The sequence below is a fragment of the Mesoplodon bidens genome (genome assembly GCF_964165515.1).
Source record: "Mesoplodon bidens genome assembly, chromosome: 13".
NCBI lineage: Eukaryota > Metazoa > Chordata > Mammalia > Artiodactyla > Ziphiidae > Mesoplodon > Mesoplodon bidens.
The window spans coordinates 27,710,991-27,731,845 of NC_138169.1; the positions used below are offsets into that span (position 1 = coordinate 27,710,991).

The 20,855-nt window shown below is 51.3% G+C and overlaps 1 protein-coding gene across 2 annotated transcripts in view; it reads right to left on the bottom strand.

The window, feature by feature from the left end:
- The window catches only part of GNB1L (G protein subunit beta 1 like), a 46,681-nt gene that overhangs the window by 13,934 nt on the left and 11,892 nt on the right, over nt 1-20,855 (bottom strand). For both annotated transcript variants that reach the window (XM_081253333.1, XM_081253334.1), the window contains exons 3-5: nt 8,177-8,310; nt 7,680-7,805; nt 2,303-2,465 (exon numbers count right to left, since the gene is read on the bottom strand). In XM_081253333.1, the coding sequence (XP_081109459.1) occupies nt 2,303-2,465; nt 7,680-7,805; nt 8,177-8,301 (414 nt within the window). In that variant the 5' untranslated portion in view covers nt 8,302-8,310. The remainder of the gene's footprint in view (nt 1-2,302; nt 2,466-7,679; nt 7,806-8,176; nt 8,311-20,855) is intronic.

Below are 20,855 nucleotides of genomic sequence, written 5' to 3' on the forward strand. Positions count from 1 at the left end.
CTACACCTGCTGGTCCACTTCTGACACCTGGGGCACAGAACCCCCAGGAGAAATCCCAGGGTGAACTCAAGGTGTAAATACGCAGTGTAGAGCGGGTGTAGCCCTGCTGCTGCTCTCACTAATGCACGTGCACACGCGTATACACACACGCCCACAGCCCCCTCCGCCCGTATCACGTTGCCTGCAGGGCCAGCATCTACCCCAGACACCTCGTCCTCACTGCCCCAAAGAGACAGAAAAAGACCTAAGTGATGTGAGCGTCATCCTGCCATGAATTAGAAGCTGCTAGAAGGAGTTCCTGTAGCACCCACGATGCTCAGGGGAAGCTCCAGCAAAATGAAGGAAGTACAGGAGGATGTGGTGGCATGGAGTGTGGTCCAGAAGTGACCGAGTAAACCAAAGAGGAGGGGGCCCTCGGAGCCCTTCTGTCCTCCGAGGTCAGTGGGAGGGAGGCAGGGGTGGGGACTGGCTGGGCCTCAGGCACCCAAGCCCGTCCCGGCCAAGGCGGGGGACCTAGAAGGTCAAGGAACATGGTGCTGGGGGCTGGATGCCTGCCTTCCTATTTCTGTTCCGATGCCAGCTTCCTAAACGTCACTACGTCAGGAGGACAAGCTGCTGGGCAATGGGGGAGGGGGGTCCTGGGTCAGAGAGGGGTGCCCCCACCCCTGATCTGGGGACTCAGGAAGACCCCTCTGGTGGCAGTGAGGAGAGGCGCAAGGGCGGGGGGATCGGGCAGAGGCGAGTGGCCCAGAGTGAGGGCGACACCAGGGCAGCCCAGGCCTGGGCTAGGTGCCATGAGAGGGGGCACAGTGCTGGCATCCAGAACAAGTGTCCCTTGGTCCTTGTGGTCCCAGGAGGGGCTCCGCACTCTGCCGGGGCCTCCCTCACACCGGGATGCTTCCACCTGGCATTCAAGGGCAAGTTTTGTTTCCAGAAGGAAAAATGTTTGGTTTGGGCAAGTGTGGCCACCCAGACGGCTGGGCCTGGCTCTGTCTGGGCACAGGCCAGTGGTGCTGATTCCAGGTGGGAACATGGAAAACAGCCCTTTTCCCAGGATGTGCAAGGTTCCCAGACCTGTGGCTCCCGGGCGGGGTGGGGGGGTGGTGTACCAGAAGCTGGGGAGCCGGAGAGAAGCAGAGGGGACAAGCAGTCTCGGGCCAGGCTGGGGCGGGCAGCAGAAGGCAACCTCAGCGGAAGTGTGGTCCGGCCCCCACCACTGAGGAGGCTCGGCGCCACCCGGCTGCTGCCACCAGGAGAAGCAGAGTCCTCTCTTTTCACATTAATAAAACTTTTAACAGGTTTTTGGCAAACTGGCAAGAAAATCGCATGTAGCTCCTAATTGGTGACTTAAACGCCATCATGAACAAATAGATGCCTGCTCCTGCCTCATTATTTATGAGCTGAATCTGCTTTAAGACTCACGACTCCTCTTGGGTGGGGGCCAAACTTCCCGGGTGCAGGGCTTGCGTCCCTGCCCAGCCCCGCCCGCCGCACAGGCCCTCAGGGCAGCAGAGGACACGGGGAGGACGGGGCGTGGGCGGTAGGCAGGGGCCTCCCTCCCCCTGCACATGTACCCCAGACCCACGCCCACTCTTGGCACCCCCAGGCCCCCACCCACCAGGCCGTCCCGCTGCACTTGGGGCTCCTTCCCCCACTGCCTCCAACCAGCACCCCCATCCCCCTGCCCTCGGCGCTCCCCACCGGCACCCTGTCCTGGGCTCTGCTTCTCCTGGGGATTCTGCCTCTTCCGTCCCTGGGGTGTGAACACCACTGTCTAGCCTGACCAGTCCCTGCCACAGATCACTGCTGGACACTCAGCCTGAGCTCCATCTGACAGCGACCTTGGGGCTCCATCCCACCCACTGCCCCCAGGAGCCCTGTCCTCTGACGGGCCCCACTCATCTGTGACTGCGATTGCCACCCTGGTGCCAGCCCTTACGCCCTGCGTCTCAGCCCTGCCCAAGACCTCTCACGCCAGTGCCCAGTTCTGACCCCAAAAGGCCGCCCTCCCCTGCTGTCCTGACTCTGAGGCCTACCTTGACCTCATGGGGTCGGCCTGGGGCTTCCCTCCATGCCTGCCTGCTCCCAAGGCCCCTGACAGCCTCGGGCCCTGAACTTGTCCATCCCGTGCTGCTCCTGGCTGGGTGCCAGGGCCTCCCAGAGACCTTGGCCCACTTCGGGCCCCTTTCCTGACCCTCAGCACCAGGGCCACCTCAGGTGACCAGGCCAAGGCTGGCCTGAGGAGCTGCTCGGGGCACAGCATTCCTGCAGCCAGGGGCCAAGGGTGAATGGGCTCACTCACCTCATCGCTGCCTCTCCCCGGCACAGCCAGCATCCAGCGCTGCAGGCCCCCAGCCAGCACAGAGCCCCTGCAGAAGCCTACGCTCTCCAAGAGCACGGAGTCCACAACGGCGTTCCTGCCCTCCGCCAGGTCCCACACGCACAGCTTCAGGTCACGGCCCTGGCTGCCAAAATAAGAGGAGACGGGCCGTGACCCTCCCAGGTGAGGACAAATGTCAGTGTGTTGTGGTCGGCCGGAGGCCACAGGACGGCAGGGGACACTTCCTGGGGAGGGCCTGGGGGCACCTCAGCTGAGGAAGGGCCGCACGTGAGTCTGCAGTCCAGACGCCTATGCCAGCTCACGCTCATGGGCTGGCCTGGGGAGGCTGCAGACCGAGGCCCGGGGCGCCCCATGGCACAGGCCCCATGGCCCGCTCCCCGTGGTCTCCCTGCTGCTCCCTGTGCTATCAAACTGTGGGCCCTCCACTCCTCCCGCCTTCCACCCTTTGTGAATTAACTGTGACCACCTGGCAGCTCCACCCTCACGGATGTTCCCAAGTGCATTTAAAACCTACATTCACACAAAAACCTGTAAGCGAATGTCCACGGCAGCTCTGCTCACCAAACCGGACACAGCCCTCCAGCAGGGGGCTGATAACTCACCGTGGAGCATCCGTCTGCACCTGACCTTGCTCAGCACCAGAGCAGCAGCAGGGACACACAGCCACCTGCAGGAATTAGATGCCCTTTGCTACGGGGAGGAAGCCCGTCTGAAAGGCCACACACTGCACTTCCACTCGTGTGACCCTCTGGGGGAGGCAGGGCAGCAGGGGTGGAGGACAACAGGGTCCTGCCCACAGAACTCGCCACGAAGAGTGAACTGTTCTGTGTGTAACTGAAAAAACCCATCAGGAGGTCAGGGTCCCAGGACAAGCTGCAGACAGAGGTGAATGCCTGGCACTCGGTGCTCAGGGGAGAGCGGATGAGAGCTGACCTGAGGGACTCAGGAAGCATGTCCTCTAGGCACTGTCTGGTTAGAGACAGAGGAACTGGACAGAGACACGGGACTCTGGCTGGTAGGTGTTCTCACAGGTGTGGGTTAGCAATCCTGAGACCCCCTCACGCGTCCAGCAGGAGCAGGGCTGGACAAAGACGGACAAGAGTAGGGGCGGGGGGCCAGGTCACCAAGAAGCCTGGCAGGTGTTGGCCCTGAGTCAGAGACGTCGGCATGAGCACATGTCTGTGCAAACACAGACACAGACGGACAAACACAGAGGTGCACACAGGGTGTACGCAGTATGGAGGTGCACACGGGGAGCCCGGGTTGCCCCCTGAGAAGACCCAGAGGCAACAACACCCCAGGAGTGATGAGCACACCCAGCGCCCGGTCTGGCTTCTTATTCCTTTTCCCCCAGACAGCAAGAGCTGGGGCAGGGTGGGGGGCCAAGATGAGTTCTGAGCACACTGTAGGGCCAGAAAATAAGGAAATACTTTTAAAAATGAAACAAAGGGCATGTCCGAAGGACACAAGCACTAAAGTTGGAATAATCTGAGCAATAAAATAAATAACAGTAGAATGAAATTCTAACCCAAGAATAAAAGAAATCTCCACGAGCCCAGACCCATGAGTGAACACATATATACACAGGGAGGAGAATTCCCATTAAACAGAAGAGTTCCAGTGAAAGTAGAATGCTATAAAAGGGGGAGAAACCCTCCCCATAAGACCAGCCCAGGCACAGCTGTGGGGGCACAGCCCCTGGGCGGACGCTGAGGACGGAGGGACGGGGTATCTGCAGCCCTGAGGCTCCCTGTCCACTGCGCGGCTCTGACACTCACCAGAAATGCTCCTCGCTGGGCCTCAAGACTCATTTCCTAGGAGCCTAGGAAGCAGAGGGAACGGTCCCTGCCGGTGGGACACTGTGGACACACTCCCCAGGTGGATGAGCCCCACAGATGTCCCAGACCCCCGACAAGGGGACGAGAAGGGTTTCCTCCCGAAAGACCACCTCCCCAGTCTGACCCCAAGAAACCCCGGGGCTGAGCCGACGTGAGGGTCACCCCACAGAACCGCCCTCCCATCCTCCTCCCAAGGGGTGAGGTCCAGACAAACAAGGGAAGAAGCAGCAGCATAGGCCAGTGGGGATGAAGGGGACAGTACAGTGGGCCAGTCCTGTAGCTGTGGAAGGGGACAGGAGGGCACGCGGGGCCTGGCATCTACCCGCACTGTTGGGAGACCTCGGTGCTGCGTGGATGGATGCCCCCCAGGTGGACCCACGGCACCCGATCCTGATCCAGACTCCAGCTCTGTCTGGAGAACCGCTGGTGTTGGCAGGATGTGCCTGGACCCTGGGGAGCAGGAGTCGCTCGGCCTGAAGCGGCAGCGACGCGGGAGAGAGAGAATGTGAGGCCTATCGACACCGTGTCTGAGTGGAGCTCAGGAGAGAAGCAGCAGTGGGAACGGTGCTCTGACACGGAGATGCCGGCCCCGGCCAAGGGCGGCCACACAGGGAGGGAGGGCTGGCCTGTATCTAAGGAACCCCCAGAACAGTGGCTCCCTGCCTCCTTCGCCTGGACCCCTAACTGCTAACGCTGTACACGCGCCCAGCTGTGCCGCCACCTCCACGCTTTCTGCCACAGCGAGGGACCCTGGCACAGCCCATGTGGGTCAGTGCCGGTCACGGAGCGACGAGCTCGGGGCCCCGGGACAAACGCTGGGCTGGTCAGTGCTCACCAGGCCCTTGGACTGGACGGGCCACGCCTTTCCCTGTCCCTTGTGTGTGTGCGTGTCATCCCCAGGGTGACATTTCCACGTTTGGGGAGGACAGCAAGGGGATGACACTGCACACAAGGCCGACTGCCCACCCTGATCACCTGGACAGAGGCGCCCGCCAGGTGTCTTCACTCAAAGCCCTTCCCACCGCCATAGGCACTTCTGGGAAAGACACTGTGACATCCACCACCCTGGCCTCAGATGACCCAGCGCCTCCACCCACAGTGGTGCTGCCCGCCAGTCTTGCAGACGGTCATCTTCCACGTCCACAAGGCACACCCACCAAACAGCGGGCTCTCGCCTCTTCTCTCCCCTCCTCCCATCAGTCTGGACTCACACATTCCTGTGTTACTGATGGGTCATCACCCACAGTTCTCATTGATTTTTGTGCCCTAACCATCCCAGACTGGCCAGTGGGAGCCCCTTCAAGGACACTGGTGGCCTCCGAGCAGCCCTACTGCTGGATCCAGGGGCCCCCGGCACCGGGAGGCCCGGTGGGAGTCTTCTCAAGCCTCATCCACAACAGCTCCAAGTGGACAAACCAGATCTCCACCAACACAGAAAGGTGAGGAATCTGGGTACACACGTCCAGAGGAATAAGACAGAAAGGCCTACACAACACACTGCAGCCGTGCACACCCTGGCGGGTCTCGCAGACACAGAATCAGACACAAAGGAAGCTGCTCCATATCCCTCCATTTAGGGTAAAAAAAAAACAACAACACATAAAATGAGTCTATGCTTTTTGGAGATGCATATTCAGATGGTAAAGCAAGAATGAGGTGGAGGGGCTGCCTCCTGAGGATGAGGACAGGCCGCTGGGCGGGCGTGGGGCGAGCAGTGGCTGCCCAGGTGTCCACCCGTGACAAGATGGTCTGAAACTCGTCTTGTGCACCTTCCTGTAAGTACATCACGCCTCCCAATAAAGGAAGAAGGAAACAAGCCCACCCAGGCAGCTGCAGAGGCACAGGTGCATCCTCAGGGGTACAGGTGTGGCTGGGGTGTCTGCAGAACCCTGGCTCCCAGCTTTGTCCTCCAGCCCTTGACATGAAAGGGCACCTTCCCCCTCAAGGGCCACTTTGGAGGCTTGACTTCCAAACACAGCTGGGCCCCGGCCTCTAGTGCAGCATCCAAGCACCTGCGTGGTCTGTGCCTGCCTAGGCGGGGGGCCCCCACAGCGCCATCCGCCATGCACATGCGCAGGGCGCCCCTGGAGTTGCCACCCTGCACAGCACCACCCAGCTCTCCAAGGGGTGGAACTCCCAGCCTGAGGCTCCCCAAGGCCAGCCCAAGGTGCACAGAGGAGCATGGGGTCCAGACGGGCTTACACCTCGGCTCAAACCTCAGGAGGAAGCTTCCAACAGCTTTGTGGGGTCTTCAGACACAGCATCCACTCTAATCATCAGGGAAAGAGCAAAGCCATGTGAGGGCCCCTGCAGTGAGGGGTGCGTCTGGGCAACTGGGCAGGGAAGGAGTGAGGCTCTGAGATGGATGGACAAGCACACACGCCCAGGGCACGGCCTCCAGGACTCCTGGGGCCTCAGCCACCTGCAGGAAGTGGGAGCGGCTTCAGTCCCACACAAAAGTGCTTTGAAGCCACTGGGGGCCCGAGAGGGCTTGTTTAATGGGGACTGGGCTCCACGGTGCCCAGGTGTCCAAGCTCCAAGTCCGGAGCAGGAGAGCAGAACCATCTGGGAGTTCTGGGGCAGAGGGTGCCCGGGAAAGCCCTCTTTGACTTGGCAGATTTCTGGCGGGGGTGGGAGAGCTGGGACCCCTGTACAGGGGCAGATGTCAGGGCCGCCCCAGACAGCAGTCGCTCTGGCTGCCAGGTGGCCCCCGCTCCCTCCTGTCCGTGCCCTGCCCTCACCATCCCTCTCTCCAGGGGAAGGAGGGAAGCCCCCTGACCTACTCCCTCACCCACCAGCGCCCTCTTGCTGCCTCCTGGCCCACCTCCCACCTGGGGTCCCAGCCTGTCACCTCCACAGGACCCTCCCTCACTGCTGCCCAGCCCCCAGACTCCCCAGTCCCAGCCCACCATGGCGTCAACACATGCAATCTCCTCTGCCAGGGGGCCAGACCCCTTGCTCTGCCATCTCCCACCCACCCACGCTAGCAGCCCAGAGTTCCATGGCCCTGGCACCTGCACGGCCTCCCAGTCCCCCCTGGGGCAGCCGCACTGGGCAGGGAGTGGGGCCCCATCAGCTTGGGTGAGCTTTAGGCTCAGCTCTGTGCCACCCTGGCGACCAGTCCTCCCTGCCTCGTGGGAAGGTGGCTCCATGGCTAGGGAGAAGGCTGCGTTGCAGAGCGGCTGAGGACAACAGGGCCCACGACCTGCAGGAGGGAAGCGGAGGCTCCTCCAAGTACTGGCCCCCAGCCCTCGCCCTGGGGGCCCCAGCAGGCCAGGGTGGGCTCGGACAGAGCCGTCCTAAGCGTCCATTGGGCTCTTCTCAATGGGCACCCGCCCGGAAGGCCCACACATCCAGGCTGCACTGCCCTCGACAAGTCACCTGGTTCTGCCATTGTTGGGGCCATTCTGGCAGCTGGGGGAGGCCTCAAGAGCCTCCCCTGGAAAGCTCATGGAACCCCCCCGAAGGCCACAACCTGGCTCACTGCCACCAAGACTCACCTGAGGAGCTGGGGCCCCTGGGGCAGTGTCTGCAGCCAGGTCACACACTGGCCCCCATGGCCATTCAGGGTGGCGACCACCCTCCGTGTCTGCAGGCTCCAGATGTGCACCAGCCCGCGCAGGGACCTGTTAGAGAAGCGCCAGTCAGGCTCGGGCATGGGGGGGAGTAGGCTGGACACCACGCAGCCAGTGGGTCAGGTGCTCCAGCCAGCAGCTCCCAGCTCAGGGGACAGCTCTGAACACACAAACAGGGGACACGTGCTCCTCTTACAGGGAGGGTGGCAGGGCCCTGGGCAGCCTCTTCTCTGGAGAGGCAGGGAGGCCGCCACTGACAGTACCAGCTGCCTGGTGCCTCTAATGGAGACCGTGTCCCTGCATCCTCCACGGGGGAGGCCCAATGGGACAGCGCGTCGAGAGCTCTGAAAGGGCGAGTGCCCAGGTGATGGGCAGCCTGAGTCCCTTACCCCCCGACTTCACCCTGGGCCGGGGGTACTCACCCTGAGAGGAGCAGCGGGCGCCCCTGCCCCTGGGCTCCTTCGCAGAAATGCAGTGCATGCACCGCCGACTGGGCGCCCCGGAGGACAAACTGGGGGTCTGGTGGTGGGAGCGGTGGGGGTGCCATGCTTGTCACCTGGGGACCAAGGAAGGGTGTGAATGACTCACCTGTCCTCCTTCGGGAAGGCACAGGAGCGTCCCTGGATGCTGCCCACCCCTGCACCCTCTGTCCCAACAGGTACCGTCCCCAGGCAAGGGCAGCAGTGCCCACACCCTCCACCAACTTGGGCAGGGTCCTCCTTGTCCCAGCTGTCCACACACTGGGAGCACTCGTCCTGCCCAGGCCTCGCTCCAGCTTCTCCCTCGGGGGGCCCTCCCCAACGAGCCCTCCCAGCCAAGTCAGAGGTGTATGGGGTCCCCGGTCTTCGTCACATGGGCTGCGAACACGGCCCGCCAGGTCCCGGTCCTGCTCATCACAACCTCCAACTGTTACAGCCACCCAAGGAACCGTCTGGTGAGCTGCTCTAGGTCTCCCAGGCTCAGGTTCGAAGTGTTCCAGAGCCTGCACGCTGCCACCAAGGGGCAGAAGGGCCAGCACAGGGGTGTGTGAGCAAGGGGCGGGGCCCAGTTACCCGGCCACTCCCCTGGAGGGCTGCTCTCAGAGGACAGACCCTTCCTCAACTCACTGGTCCTGTGTGTAAGGCCTGCTGGGCCCACCCACCCCAAAGGAGAAGCTGCCAGGGTCCCCCCCGAGCCCACGCCAACCACGCCACCCCAATTTCACAGGCAGCCAGGGCCAGGTATGTCTGCCTGCAGGCCCGCAGGCCTGCAGGCTGGGCCGAGGGTGCAGAGGGGACGGCTAGGAGTGGACCCCCCGGGAGCTGGGGCAGCTGGGGGGGCCTCTCCTGCTGGGCTCTGGGACAGTCCTCACCCAGCCTGTACACAGCAGCGGGGAGAAGCCCACAGAGCCGCCAGAGGGGGGAACTGAAAGGGCCGGAGTGGGCCATCGGGAAGGGGCTCCGGGGGCAGAGGGACAGGCCACTCCCGCACAGGCTCCCACCGTGCAGCCCCCCAACACACACACACGTGCTCACACAGGCACGCGCGCACACACACACACGCAGGCAGCACGGTGGCCCTGGGCAGCACCAGCAGAAACCCAGTCCACACCTGCCACCTGCCTGCGGCCTGACAGGCGTTTCCAGAACCTCACCGCACCAGGCTAGCTCCCAGGTGATGAAATCAAGTCCTCCTCCACTGTTTTCCCCGGATGTAGGGAATAAACCCATCATGTTGTTACAACAGCCGGACGCTCACGCCAAGACAAAGCCTCGGCAATTAAGGGCTCCATCATTTCAAGCAATTAAAGTAAACACTTTATTTGAAAACTAATTAATTCTAGCTACATATTTTTCCCATGACAATACTCTACGATGACTTGATTTATGACGTCTAATTATTCTTTATTAATCTAATTGAGAATAATCATATTATCCTATCTCCTGGCACCAGGCCACCTGGAGCGGTAAGCACGATGGCCGCCCACCGGCCTTGCCGCCTGCCAGCCTTGCCCCCACCTCCACTGGCCTGTCATTCTCCCCCCACCCAAAGGGCAAAGGAGCCTGAAACTTAATCCATGGAGCACAACTTTGGGTTCTGCGAGACGCATTCCTTTAAAAATTAAAAAGACAGTGTGACAGCCTTTCCACCATTGCTACAAACGCCCCCAGACCCCCCAGGCCCGGCCCACAGACGGAGGACAGCCGCAGGGTTACTCCTGTGGAGGGGGGACCCGGCCTCTCCACTACCCTGGTGTGGGAGCAGAGTGCAGCGTGGGCAGGGCCACAGAGCCTGCAGCTGGCCCTGCCCTAGGGCACCTGCTGCCCTAGGGACCTGGAGTCCCAGGTCCACGAGGGACAGTTTGAGCCCTCTGGAGGTGGGTAATCTCGAAGGAGTATCCCCTACAGATGAGGTCCCCGGGGCCATGGGCTCAGTGTTAGGCTGAACCAGAACCAAAGTTGTGCTCGGAAATTCCAGAACGTCACCGCCCTCAGCTCTCAGCCCCAAATCACAGCACCTTGGGGCCCCCCAACTGCAGTCTGTGCATATCTCAGAAGGACCCCTTCAACCCAGGCCTCTGTGAATTCACAGGAAAAACCCTAAGAAATGCCGGCTCCCAGCCAACACTCGTAAAAGCAGACAAGGAGGTCCAGCACTGCGAGGACCAGGAGCACCAGGAACCGCAGGCGCAGACCTGGACCCGAGCAGAGCGTTCAGGTCTGAAATATAACGCTTCACGGTTTTAAAGAAATAAAAAGATGGAACTGAACGTACAAGCAGAGAGCATCACCTCTCAGATCCGGAAAATGACCCGACTGGGGAAAAGCTATTGGGAGCAGGAGATCTGCTGTGCCTACAGGTCGTATGAATCACAGAGGAAATGCTCCTTCATGAGGGGACACTGGGCTGTCACCACCAGCACTGTCCTTGAAGCGGGCCACCCACAGTAAACAGCCTGTGCATCACTCATCTCCCAAGGGCCCATCGCCGTCCACCTTTGCCGGCAACGTGCAGGAACCTCCAGACATACCCACCAGGGGCCCAGACAGGACACCCAGCTCAGACTCATGGCAAAGGTCAAGGTCAAGAGAAACAGCGAGCGAAACAGCAGGGCGACTCTTCTAAATTCAGAGACTAAAGAGCATGTCGACCAAATGCAACGTGTGAACCTTGATTAGATCCTGATCAGAAACGGGGGCCACAACTGGGGGAATCTGAATACAGGCTGCAGATAATATAGAATTAGTACTGCTAAGTTTCTTGGGGAAAACAATGGTATTTTATGTAGAAGAGTGTCCTTATTCCTAGGATACAGTATTTTAGGGATGAAATGTTATGTCTGCAATCTGTTTTCAAACGTTTCAGAAAAAAAACCCTCGACCTGTGTCTAGCTATATACAAGTACACAGGCAGGGAAGTAAAGCAAATGTGGCAAAATGCCCGCCATCGGTGAACACAAGTACTCACTACTTCACACTTGCCACAAACCCACATGGGACTTGTATCCAGAATAGATAAAGACATAGATCAATAACATAAAGAAGCAAACACCAAACGTTAAATGAGCAAAAGACTTGAACAGATGTTTCACAAGAAACATAAATATCCAACAAACATAGGAAGAGATGTTTAACCTAATTAATAATCTTGGAAATGCCTGTTCAACCCTAGTGTGAAATAACTGCACTCTTAGCAGATTAGCCAAAAATTAAACAGCCTGGCAAATGCTGACCAAGATGTGGGGCAACTGGAACCGTGTACCACGTTGGAGGGGCCTATGTGGAGCCAATCACCGTGGAAAACAATCAGGGACCGCCTGGCATGCCCTATGACCCAGCAACCCCACGCTTAAACACTCTAAAGAAATTTGCACACTTGCACACAAAGACTTGTACAAGAGTGTTCATAGCAGTATTGTGCATAATAATAAAAACCAGAAACAACCCAAATGACCATCAACTGCAGAATGGGATGCTTCTGGCACATTCATATGACAGAATACTCCACAGAACTGAAAATGAATAAACTCCAGTGTCACATGGAAGAAGTTCAAAATCATGATTTTCTTTGAAAGACATTAAGGAAGTAAAAAATGAGGCTAGAAACAAGGATTAAATAGTTGCAATATATATTTGATAAAGGACTTATACTCAGAATGTGTCAATAGGAAAAACAAGTTAAAGTGATTCCAAAAAGCTGAAATTAAAGATAGACAAAGGTATGTCAGGCAAACGGAAACAGTAAGAAAATAGAAGTTGAAACGCTGACATCAAAGTTTAATTCTAGGGACTTCCCTGGTGGTGCAGTGGTTGAGAATCTGTGTGCCAATGCAGGGGACACAGGTTCGAGCCCTGGTCTGGGAAGATCCCACATGCCGCGGAGCAACTAAGCTTGTGCACCGCAACTACTGAAGCCCGCCCGCCTACAGCCCGTGCTCTGCAACAAGAGAAGCCACCGCAATGAGAAGCCCGCGTGCTGCAACAAAGAGTAGCCCCTGCTCGCCACAACTAGAGAAAGCCCGCGTGCAGCAACAAAGACCCAACATAGCCAAAAATTAATTAATTAATTAATTTTTAAAAAGTTTTATTCTCCCCAAAAAGCATCAGATTTGACAAAGCCAGACACTTTCTAATACTAAGCTGCGGTTCACAATGAATGTATGAACATCTATGTACTAAGTAACAGAAACAACACCTTTATAAAGCACAAACTACAGGAGATGCAAAGAGGCACAGAAAAAAACTCACTAGTAATTGGAGAATGTAATATACTACCGTCAGTACAAGTCAGACCAAGTGACAATATAAGTAAGGAGACAGAAGACTCAACAAGGTAAACAGTATGGAACTGTAGGGAACTCCACACTCTGACAACAGACACTACACCTTCTCCTCAAGGGCACATGAATGCATTCTCTGTGATGATATACTGCGTCACAAAGGAAACATCAGTAAGTTCCACAAAGAAGAAATATTAACATTATAAACAATATTCCATGATCGCAGTGCAATTAAACCAAAAAATTAACAAAATAAAAACCAAAAAGATCTTTCCAACTAAAAATTTAAAAAAATTTATTAAATGACTTCTAGGTAAAAGGGGAAATACTTAAACCACAAATTTTTTTTTTTTTTTTTGTGGTACGCGGGCCTCTCACTGTTGTGGCCTCTCCCGTTGTGGAACACAGGCTCCGGACGTGCAGGCTCAGCGGCCATGGCTCACGGGCCCAGCTGCTCCGCGGAATGTGGGATCTTCCCAGACTGGGGCACGAACCCATGTCTCCTGCATCAGCAGGCAGACTCTCAACCACTGAGCCACCAGGGAAGCCCCTAAACCACAAATTTTTTAAAATGACAAAACAACATTACATACCAAGATTCATCAGATATATTTAAAACTTTGGTCAGAAGAAAAACAGAGATTGATATCACTTATCATACAAAAATAGCAAATAAAATATTAGCAAACAAAATACAACATCAAATTAAGAACATAATACATGCTGACCAAGTGGAATTTATCCTAGAATGCAAAGTTGGTTCAATGAGGAAATCCATTAATGTCATACATCATATTAATAGATTTATGAAGAAAAAGCATATGATTATCTCCATAGATGCTGGAAAAAGCCTCTGACAACATTCAATACCCATTTTTTTTTTTTTTTTTTTTTTTAAATTTTATTTATTTATTTAGTGTTATGCGGGCCTCTCACTGTTGTGACCTCTCCCGTTGCGGAGCACAGGCTCCGGACGCTCAGGCTCAGCGGCCATGGCTCACGGGCCCAGCCGCTCCGCAGCATGTGGGATCCTCCCAGACCGGGTCACGAACCCGCGTCCCCTGCATCGGCAGGCAGACTCTCAACCACTGCGCCACCAGGGAGGCCCTCAATACCCATTTTTAATTAAAATACTTAAGCAAACAGAAACTGATGGGTTTCTTAAAAATGATTATAATACATACACACACACACACACAAACACACACCCTCCTTAGTTCTAAAGCCAACACATTATTTTATGAAGAAATATCAGAGGTATTTCTATTAAGATCAGGATACCCACTGTCTACACTACTAGTCAACATTGTATGGGAGGTTTAAGCTGATTCAGTTAGACAAGAAAAATCAGTTAGAGGCATATGAATTGGAAAAGATGTTAAATTCTCTTCCAGATGACATGATGGTATACATTGAAAGCCCTAGATAATCAATGATAAAACAGATCCAAACATTAAAAGAACAGGACTTCCCTGGAGGTCCAGTGGTTAAGACTCTGTGCTTCCACTGCAGGGGTCATAGGTTCGATCCCTGCTCGGGGAACTAAGATCCTGCATGCTGTGCGCCATGGCCGCAGCCAAAAAACAAGCAAACAAACAAATGAAAAAACAAACATTAAAGGAAAACTTCAGTGATAGTAGCAGCAAATAAAACTAGCAAAGAGAACTCAACAGCTTCCATGTACACAACCAATAACCCGTCAGAGAAAATCCCACTTACAATACCAACTAAGAAGATAAAATACTTAACAATAAATTTTTTAACTTTTACACATCAACAGAGATAAAAATCAAAGCATCTTTAAAACACATAAATCTTCAAAATTAAAGAAGGACTAAATGCCAAATAGAAAATTGGGCAAAAGACATGAACAGACAATTCACAAATAAAGATATGAAAATGGCCCTTAAACATAAGAAAAGATGCTTAACCCCACTCATGGAGAAATGTAAATTAATACCACCTTAAGAGGCTTCTGGTTCTGGCCAGGATGAAGCAGGCTCACTACAGCCTCTCTCCTCTCTATCTGGCAGATTGCAACTAAAAACTCTAGACAAAATATAAACAGCAATTACTTGCAAACTCTGAAAAGTGAACAATAGCAGACAGACTTTGGAGGCAAGCAAAAACTTGGAGAATTGATCTGAATGGGCACTAGCTTCCTGCTTTTATTTTTATGTCTTGGGGCACTGCCTTGAGGGTGGGTCCAAGTTGCACTGCTGCAGGGCAGTGGTAGCTAAAACTTGGAGAGACACTTTTTCTTTGCACTGAGATTAGTTTAAGTCCTAGATTGAGTTAAAAACATAATATATAATACGAGAAATATAGTCAAAAAGCCAATAGAATCCTAGATTCTAAAAAGTTAGGGTTTGACTCCCTGATGGCCTGTGTTTCTCTTCTCTCTTGGCCCTGCCCCGAGGATGGGCCCTGGACACAGAGCTATGTGGAAGAAGTAACTCTAAGAGACCCCTGTCTTTCTGGTCAGAGGAACCATGGAGAAAGAACCCTGCCAGATCCTATGTGGGTATGAGAATGGCAGAGAGGAGAGAGCTAAAGAAAAAGATCCCTTAATTCTGTGAATGAACCCACAAAAGCCCCAGGCTCTTCTCTGAGCTGCATACATGTGGGATAGACCCAAAGCAGCACCAGCTTTAAGACCTGAACTAGGACCTAAACCACTGCCCAAGTCTCAGGCTGACCCCAGAGTGGCTGGTGAGTGGGACAGACCCAAAGCAGTGTATCAGGAGCCTTGAAAATGGAAATGAGAGTAAAACTGTAGCCCACAGAGGGTGAGACAATCTAACCCCAGTTAGACTGAATGCCTGTTAACACAAAACTCAACATTCTCCAGAGGACCCAATGTAATACCCAGTCCAGGGTATGTCTAGGATACAACACAAAATTATTCAACACACAGAACCAGGAAATGAGGTCAATCCTCAAAGGAAAGGACAATTTACAGATGCCAACCTCAAGACAGTTCAGATGTTGGGAATATCAGATAAGGGTTTTAAAGCAGCTTTTATGATTATACTCCACGAGGCAAAGGTAAACACACTTGAAATGAATGAAGGAAAGTTCCCAGAGGAGAGAAAAATTTTTTAAAAAAAAAGGAAGTTCCAGAACTAAATAATACAATATGTGAAACAAAGACATTCAATAATGGAATCAGAGATGACAAAGGAGAGAGTCAGTGACATGAAGACTGGTGAAAAGAAATTATCCAATATAAGATCAGAAAGAAAAAAGACTGGAATAAATGATTAGAGCATCAGGGACTGCAGAATAATAGAAAAAGGTCTAACATTCATGCATGGGAGTCTGAGGAGAAGAGAAGGAGATGGGGTAGGAAAATTACCTGAATAAATAATGCCCGAAATGTCACAAATTTGGGAAAAGACAAAAATGTATAAATTCAAGAATTCAATGAATCATAAGCAGGATAAACTCAAAGAAAACCATACTCATGCCATAATTAAACTGCTGAAAAATAACAGCAGTAAAATCCTGACAGTAATGGCACATTACACATAGGAAAATAATCATCTGTGCGAACGTGAATTTCATATCAGAAACCATGGAAGCCAGAAGACAGTGGAACATCTTTAGAGTAAACAAAAGAACTCTATATCCAGCAAATTATCTTTTGGGAATTAAGGCAAAATAAAGGTATTTTCAGGTGAAGGAAAGCCAAGAGAATTTCTTGCAGGAAGATATCCTCTAAAAGAAATATTAAAGAAGGTTCTACAGCTCAAAAGAAAGATCAGAAAGAAATGTGGAACTCCAAGAAGATAGAGGAAGAGAAATGGTAAACATAAAAGACAAATTTCCACCTCTTAAGTGAACATGTATATTGTTGGAGTTTGCAATCTGACAGCTATAACATGAAGGGGGGAGGGTAAGGGGACCCATATGGATATAAGGCTTCTACTAACTATTAAAAACATAATATATAAGAGATACAGACAAGGGCTTCCCTGGTGGTGCAGTGGTTGAGAGTCCGCCTGCCGATGCAGGGGACACGGGTTCGTGCCCCGGTCCAGGAAGATCCCACATGCCATGGAGCGGCCGGGCCCGTGAGCTATGGCCGCTGAGCCTGCGTGTCTGGAGCCTGTGCTCCGCAACGGGAGAGGCCACAACAGTGAGAGGCCCGTGTACTGCAAAAAAAAAAAAAAAAAAAAAAAAAAAAGAGATACAGACAAAAAGCTAACAGAAAATTTAAACTGAGTATTTGAAAATATCCAAATAATCCAAAAGAAGGATGGAAAGAAGGGAGAGAGGGCCAAAGCATCAGGAAAATGAGAAAACAAAATGGAAGACCTAAATAGAACCATAAAAATGACTAATATAAACATAAATGCTCTCAACATGCTATTATAAGACCCAACAACTATAAGCTATTTTTTAAAAAGCGCGACTGTAAATTATCTAGAAGAAACCTACTTTAAATGTAAAAACATAGAGGACCTCCCTGGTGGTCCAGTGGTTAAGACTCTGTGCTCCCAATGCAGGGGGCATGGGTTCGATCCCTGGTCAGGGAAGTAAGATCCCGCATGCCACACAGAGTGGCCAAAAAATAAGTAAGTAAATAAAATAAAAAAATAAAAACATAGATAAATTGAAAGTAAAAATATAAAAAAGACATACTATACAAATAACAAAAAAAAAGGTGTAATGGATACATTATTATCAGACAAAGTAGACCTCAAAACAAGGACTATTAACAGGGAGAAGAAAACACACAATGACACAAGGCATCAATTCATCAAGAAGACACGAAAGTCCTGAACATGTACTCCACTAACAGCAGAACTTCACAACACATGAAGGAAAAACTGATGGAAATGAAAGCAGAAGTAGACAGATACATAATCACAGCTGGAGACTTAAACTCCTCCTCAGCAATCAACTCAACAAGTGGCCAGAAAATAGTACAGGAGACCTAATACTATCTATCTACTGGACTGAGCTGACATGAAGTGAACATTCCACCAACAGAACAACTCATACTTCTCAAATATACATGGAACATTTATCAAGATAGACCATATCCTGTGTTTTAAAACAAACCTTAAGGGCTTCCCTGGTTGTGCAGTGGTTGGGAATCTGCCTGCCAATGCAGGGGACACGGATTCGAGCCCTGGTCTGGGAAGATCCCACATGCCACAGAGCAACTAGGCCTGAGTGCCACAACTACTGAGCCTGCACTCTAGGGCCTGTGAGCCACAACTACTGAAGCCCATGTGCCACAACTACTGAAGCCCACGCCCCTAGAGCCCATGCTCCACAACAAGAGAGGCCACCGCAATGAGGAGTAGCCCCCACTCTCCACAACTAGAGAAGGCCCGTGAGCAGCAATGAAGACCCAATGCAGCCAAAAAAAAAAAAAAACTTAAAAAATATAGAGGAACTTTGTTACTACGTGAGGTGACAGATGTTAACTGGACTGATCATGACAATCATTTTGCAATATATACAACTATCAAATCATTATGTTGTACACCTGAAACTAATACAATGTTATATGTCAATTATAACTCAAAAGAATGTAGAAGAACCAAAAGCGCACAATGTTCTCTGACCTTATGGATTTAACCTGGAATCAATAACAGAAAGACAACTGGAAAAATCTCCAAATATTTGGAAAACAAACAACATGCTTTTAAATAATCAATGGGCCAAAGAAGAAGTCCCAACAGAAATTGGAAAATATTTTGAACTGAATAAAAATGAAAATATCAAATATCAAAACTTGTCAGATGCAGCTAAAGCAGGACTTCGAGGAAATTTATAGCATCAAATGCCAAATTAGAAAAGAAGAAAGGGGGAATTCCCCGGTGGTCCACTGGTTAAGACTCCGTGCCTTCACTGCAGTGGGCCTGGGTTCAATCCCTGGTTGGGGAGCTAAGGTACCGCAAGCCTCATAGTGTGGCAAAAAAAAAAAAAAAAAAAAAAAAAAAAAAAAAAAAATTAAAATAAAGGTTTTCTTTAAAAAAGAAAAAGAAGAAAGAAAGAAAAGAAAGGTCTCAAATCAATGACCTAGCTTCTACCTCAAGAAACTAGAAAAGAGGAGAAAAATAAGCCCAAAGCCAGGAAAAGGAAGGAAATAATAAGGTCAGAAAAGAAATAAATAAAACAGAGAATTGTAAAACTACAGAGAAAAATCAGCAAAACCACAGATTGGTTCTTTAAAAAGATCAATAAAATAGATAAATCGCTAGCTAGCCTGACAACTGAAAAAAGAGAAGAAACAAATTATAATAATGGAAGAAGGGTTATCACTACAGACACCACTAACCTTAAAAGGAGGATAAGGAAATACCGTAAATAACTCAGTGCACATAAATCCAACAACTTAGATGAAATAGAAATTGAAGACCACAGACTAGGGGGTTTCTAGATCACCTAGAAGAAATGACCTGAATAGCCCTATAGCGACTAAAGGGATTGCATTTTTAGTTAAAATCTTTGCAAAGAAAAGAAAACTCCAGCCCACATGACTTGACTGGCATATTCTACCAAACATTTTTTTTTTCTTGCAGTATGCGGGCCTCTCACTGCTGCAGCCTATCCCGCCGCGGAGCACAGGCTCCGGATGCGCTGGCCCAGCGGCCACGGCCCACGGGCCCAGCCGCTCCGCGGCATGTGGGATCCTCCGGGACTGGGGCACGAACCCGCGTCCCCCGCATCGGCAGGTGGACTCTCAACCACTGCGCCACCAGGGAAGCCCTCTACCAAACATTTAAAGAGAAAATAGCCCCAGTTCTATATAATTTCTTCCAGAAAACAGAAAAAAAGGGAACATTTCCCAATTCATTTTGAGGTCAGCATGATCCTCATACCAAAACCAGATAAAGACAGTACAAGAAAAGAAAACCACAAGCCAATATCCCTCATGAATACAGATGTAAAAATCCTCAAAAAAAAAAGTAAATCAAATCCAGCAGTATATAAAAAGAATACACTATGGGGGCTTCCCTGGTGGCCCAGTGGTTAAGAATCTGCCTGCCAATGCAGGGGACATGGTTGTGAGCCCTGGTCCGGGAAGATCCCACATGCCGCGGAGCAACTAAGCCCGTGCGCCACACTACTGAGCCTGTGCTCTAGAGCCTGCGAGCCACAACTACTGAGCCTATGTGCAACAGCTACTGAAGCCCGTATGCCTAGAGCCGGTGCTCCTCAACATGAGAAACCAGTGCAACATGCACAACGAAGAGTAGCCCCCACTCGCCACAACGAGAGAAAGCCCACGCACAGCAACGAAGACCTAATGCAGCCAAAAATAAAAATAAAAATAAAATAAATAAGTTAAAAAAAAAAAAGAATACACTATGACCAACTAGAGTTTACTTCAGGAACACAAAGCAGATTCAATACTCCAAAATCAACAGAGATAACTCCATCACATTAACACACTAAAGAAGAAAAAACACAAGACCATATCAGCTACACTGATACAGAAAAGGCATCTGGCAAAATTCAACATCCATTCATGATTTTTAAAAACTATCAGTAAGCATGATCCACAATAGAAAAATGGATAAATTTCATTTCAAGAAAATTAGAAACTTCTGCTCTTTGAAAGATGGTGTTAAGAAAATGAAAAGACAAACTACAGACTGGGAGAAAATATTGTAAATCATGCATCCACAATATATAAAGAATCCTCAAAATTCATTAGGAAAGCAAAGAAAAAGTAAATAAAAACAGAAAGTAAATTTAAAAAGAAAGGGCAAAAGATGTGAATAAACACTATAGCCAAGATATGCAAATGGCAAATTAGGACCTGAAAACATACTCACCAGCTTTGGTCATCAGGGAAATGCAAACGAAAGCCACAGTCACCTGCACTACACGCTTATGGGAGCGGTCCACATTAAAGACTGACCACACCCCTGGCCGCTGGGAAGCACGTGAAGCAGAGGAACTCTCCTATGAGCATACTGGTACAATGGCTTTGGAATAAAGTGTGGCTGTTTCTCCAAAAAAAGTCCCAAACTGGGAACAATCCAAACATCCGTCAAGGCTGAACAAACGGTGGTACACCCATACTCAACAACAAAGGGGCACTGATCACGCCTCCCCACGAATCAACCTCAAAATCATATATTGACTAAAAGCAGCCAGAAAAAAAGAGTAAATAATCTATTCTATTTACATAAACTTCTAAAAAGTGCAAACTACCCAGTAGCAACAGGAAGCAGACGAGTGGCACCTGGGGAGGGGTGCTGCAGGGAGTGGGGAGAGGCCTTACAAAGGTCGAAGGTTGGGAGGAAACCCTAGGGATTCCCTAAGGACAGCAGGCACATTCATGTCTTGGGTATGATGATGCTTACACAGGT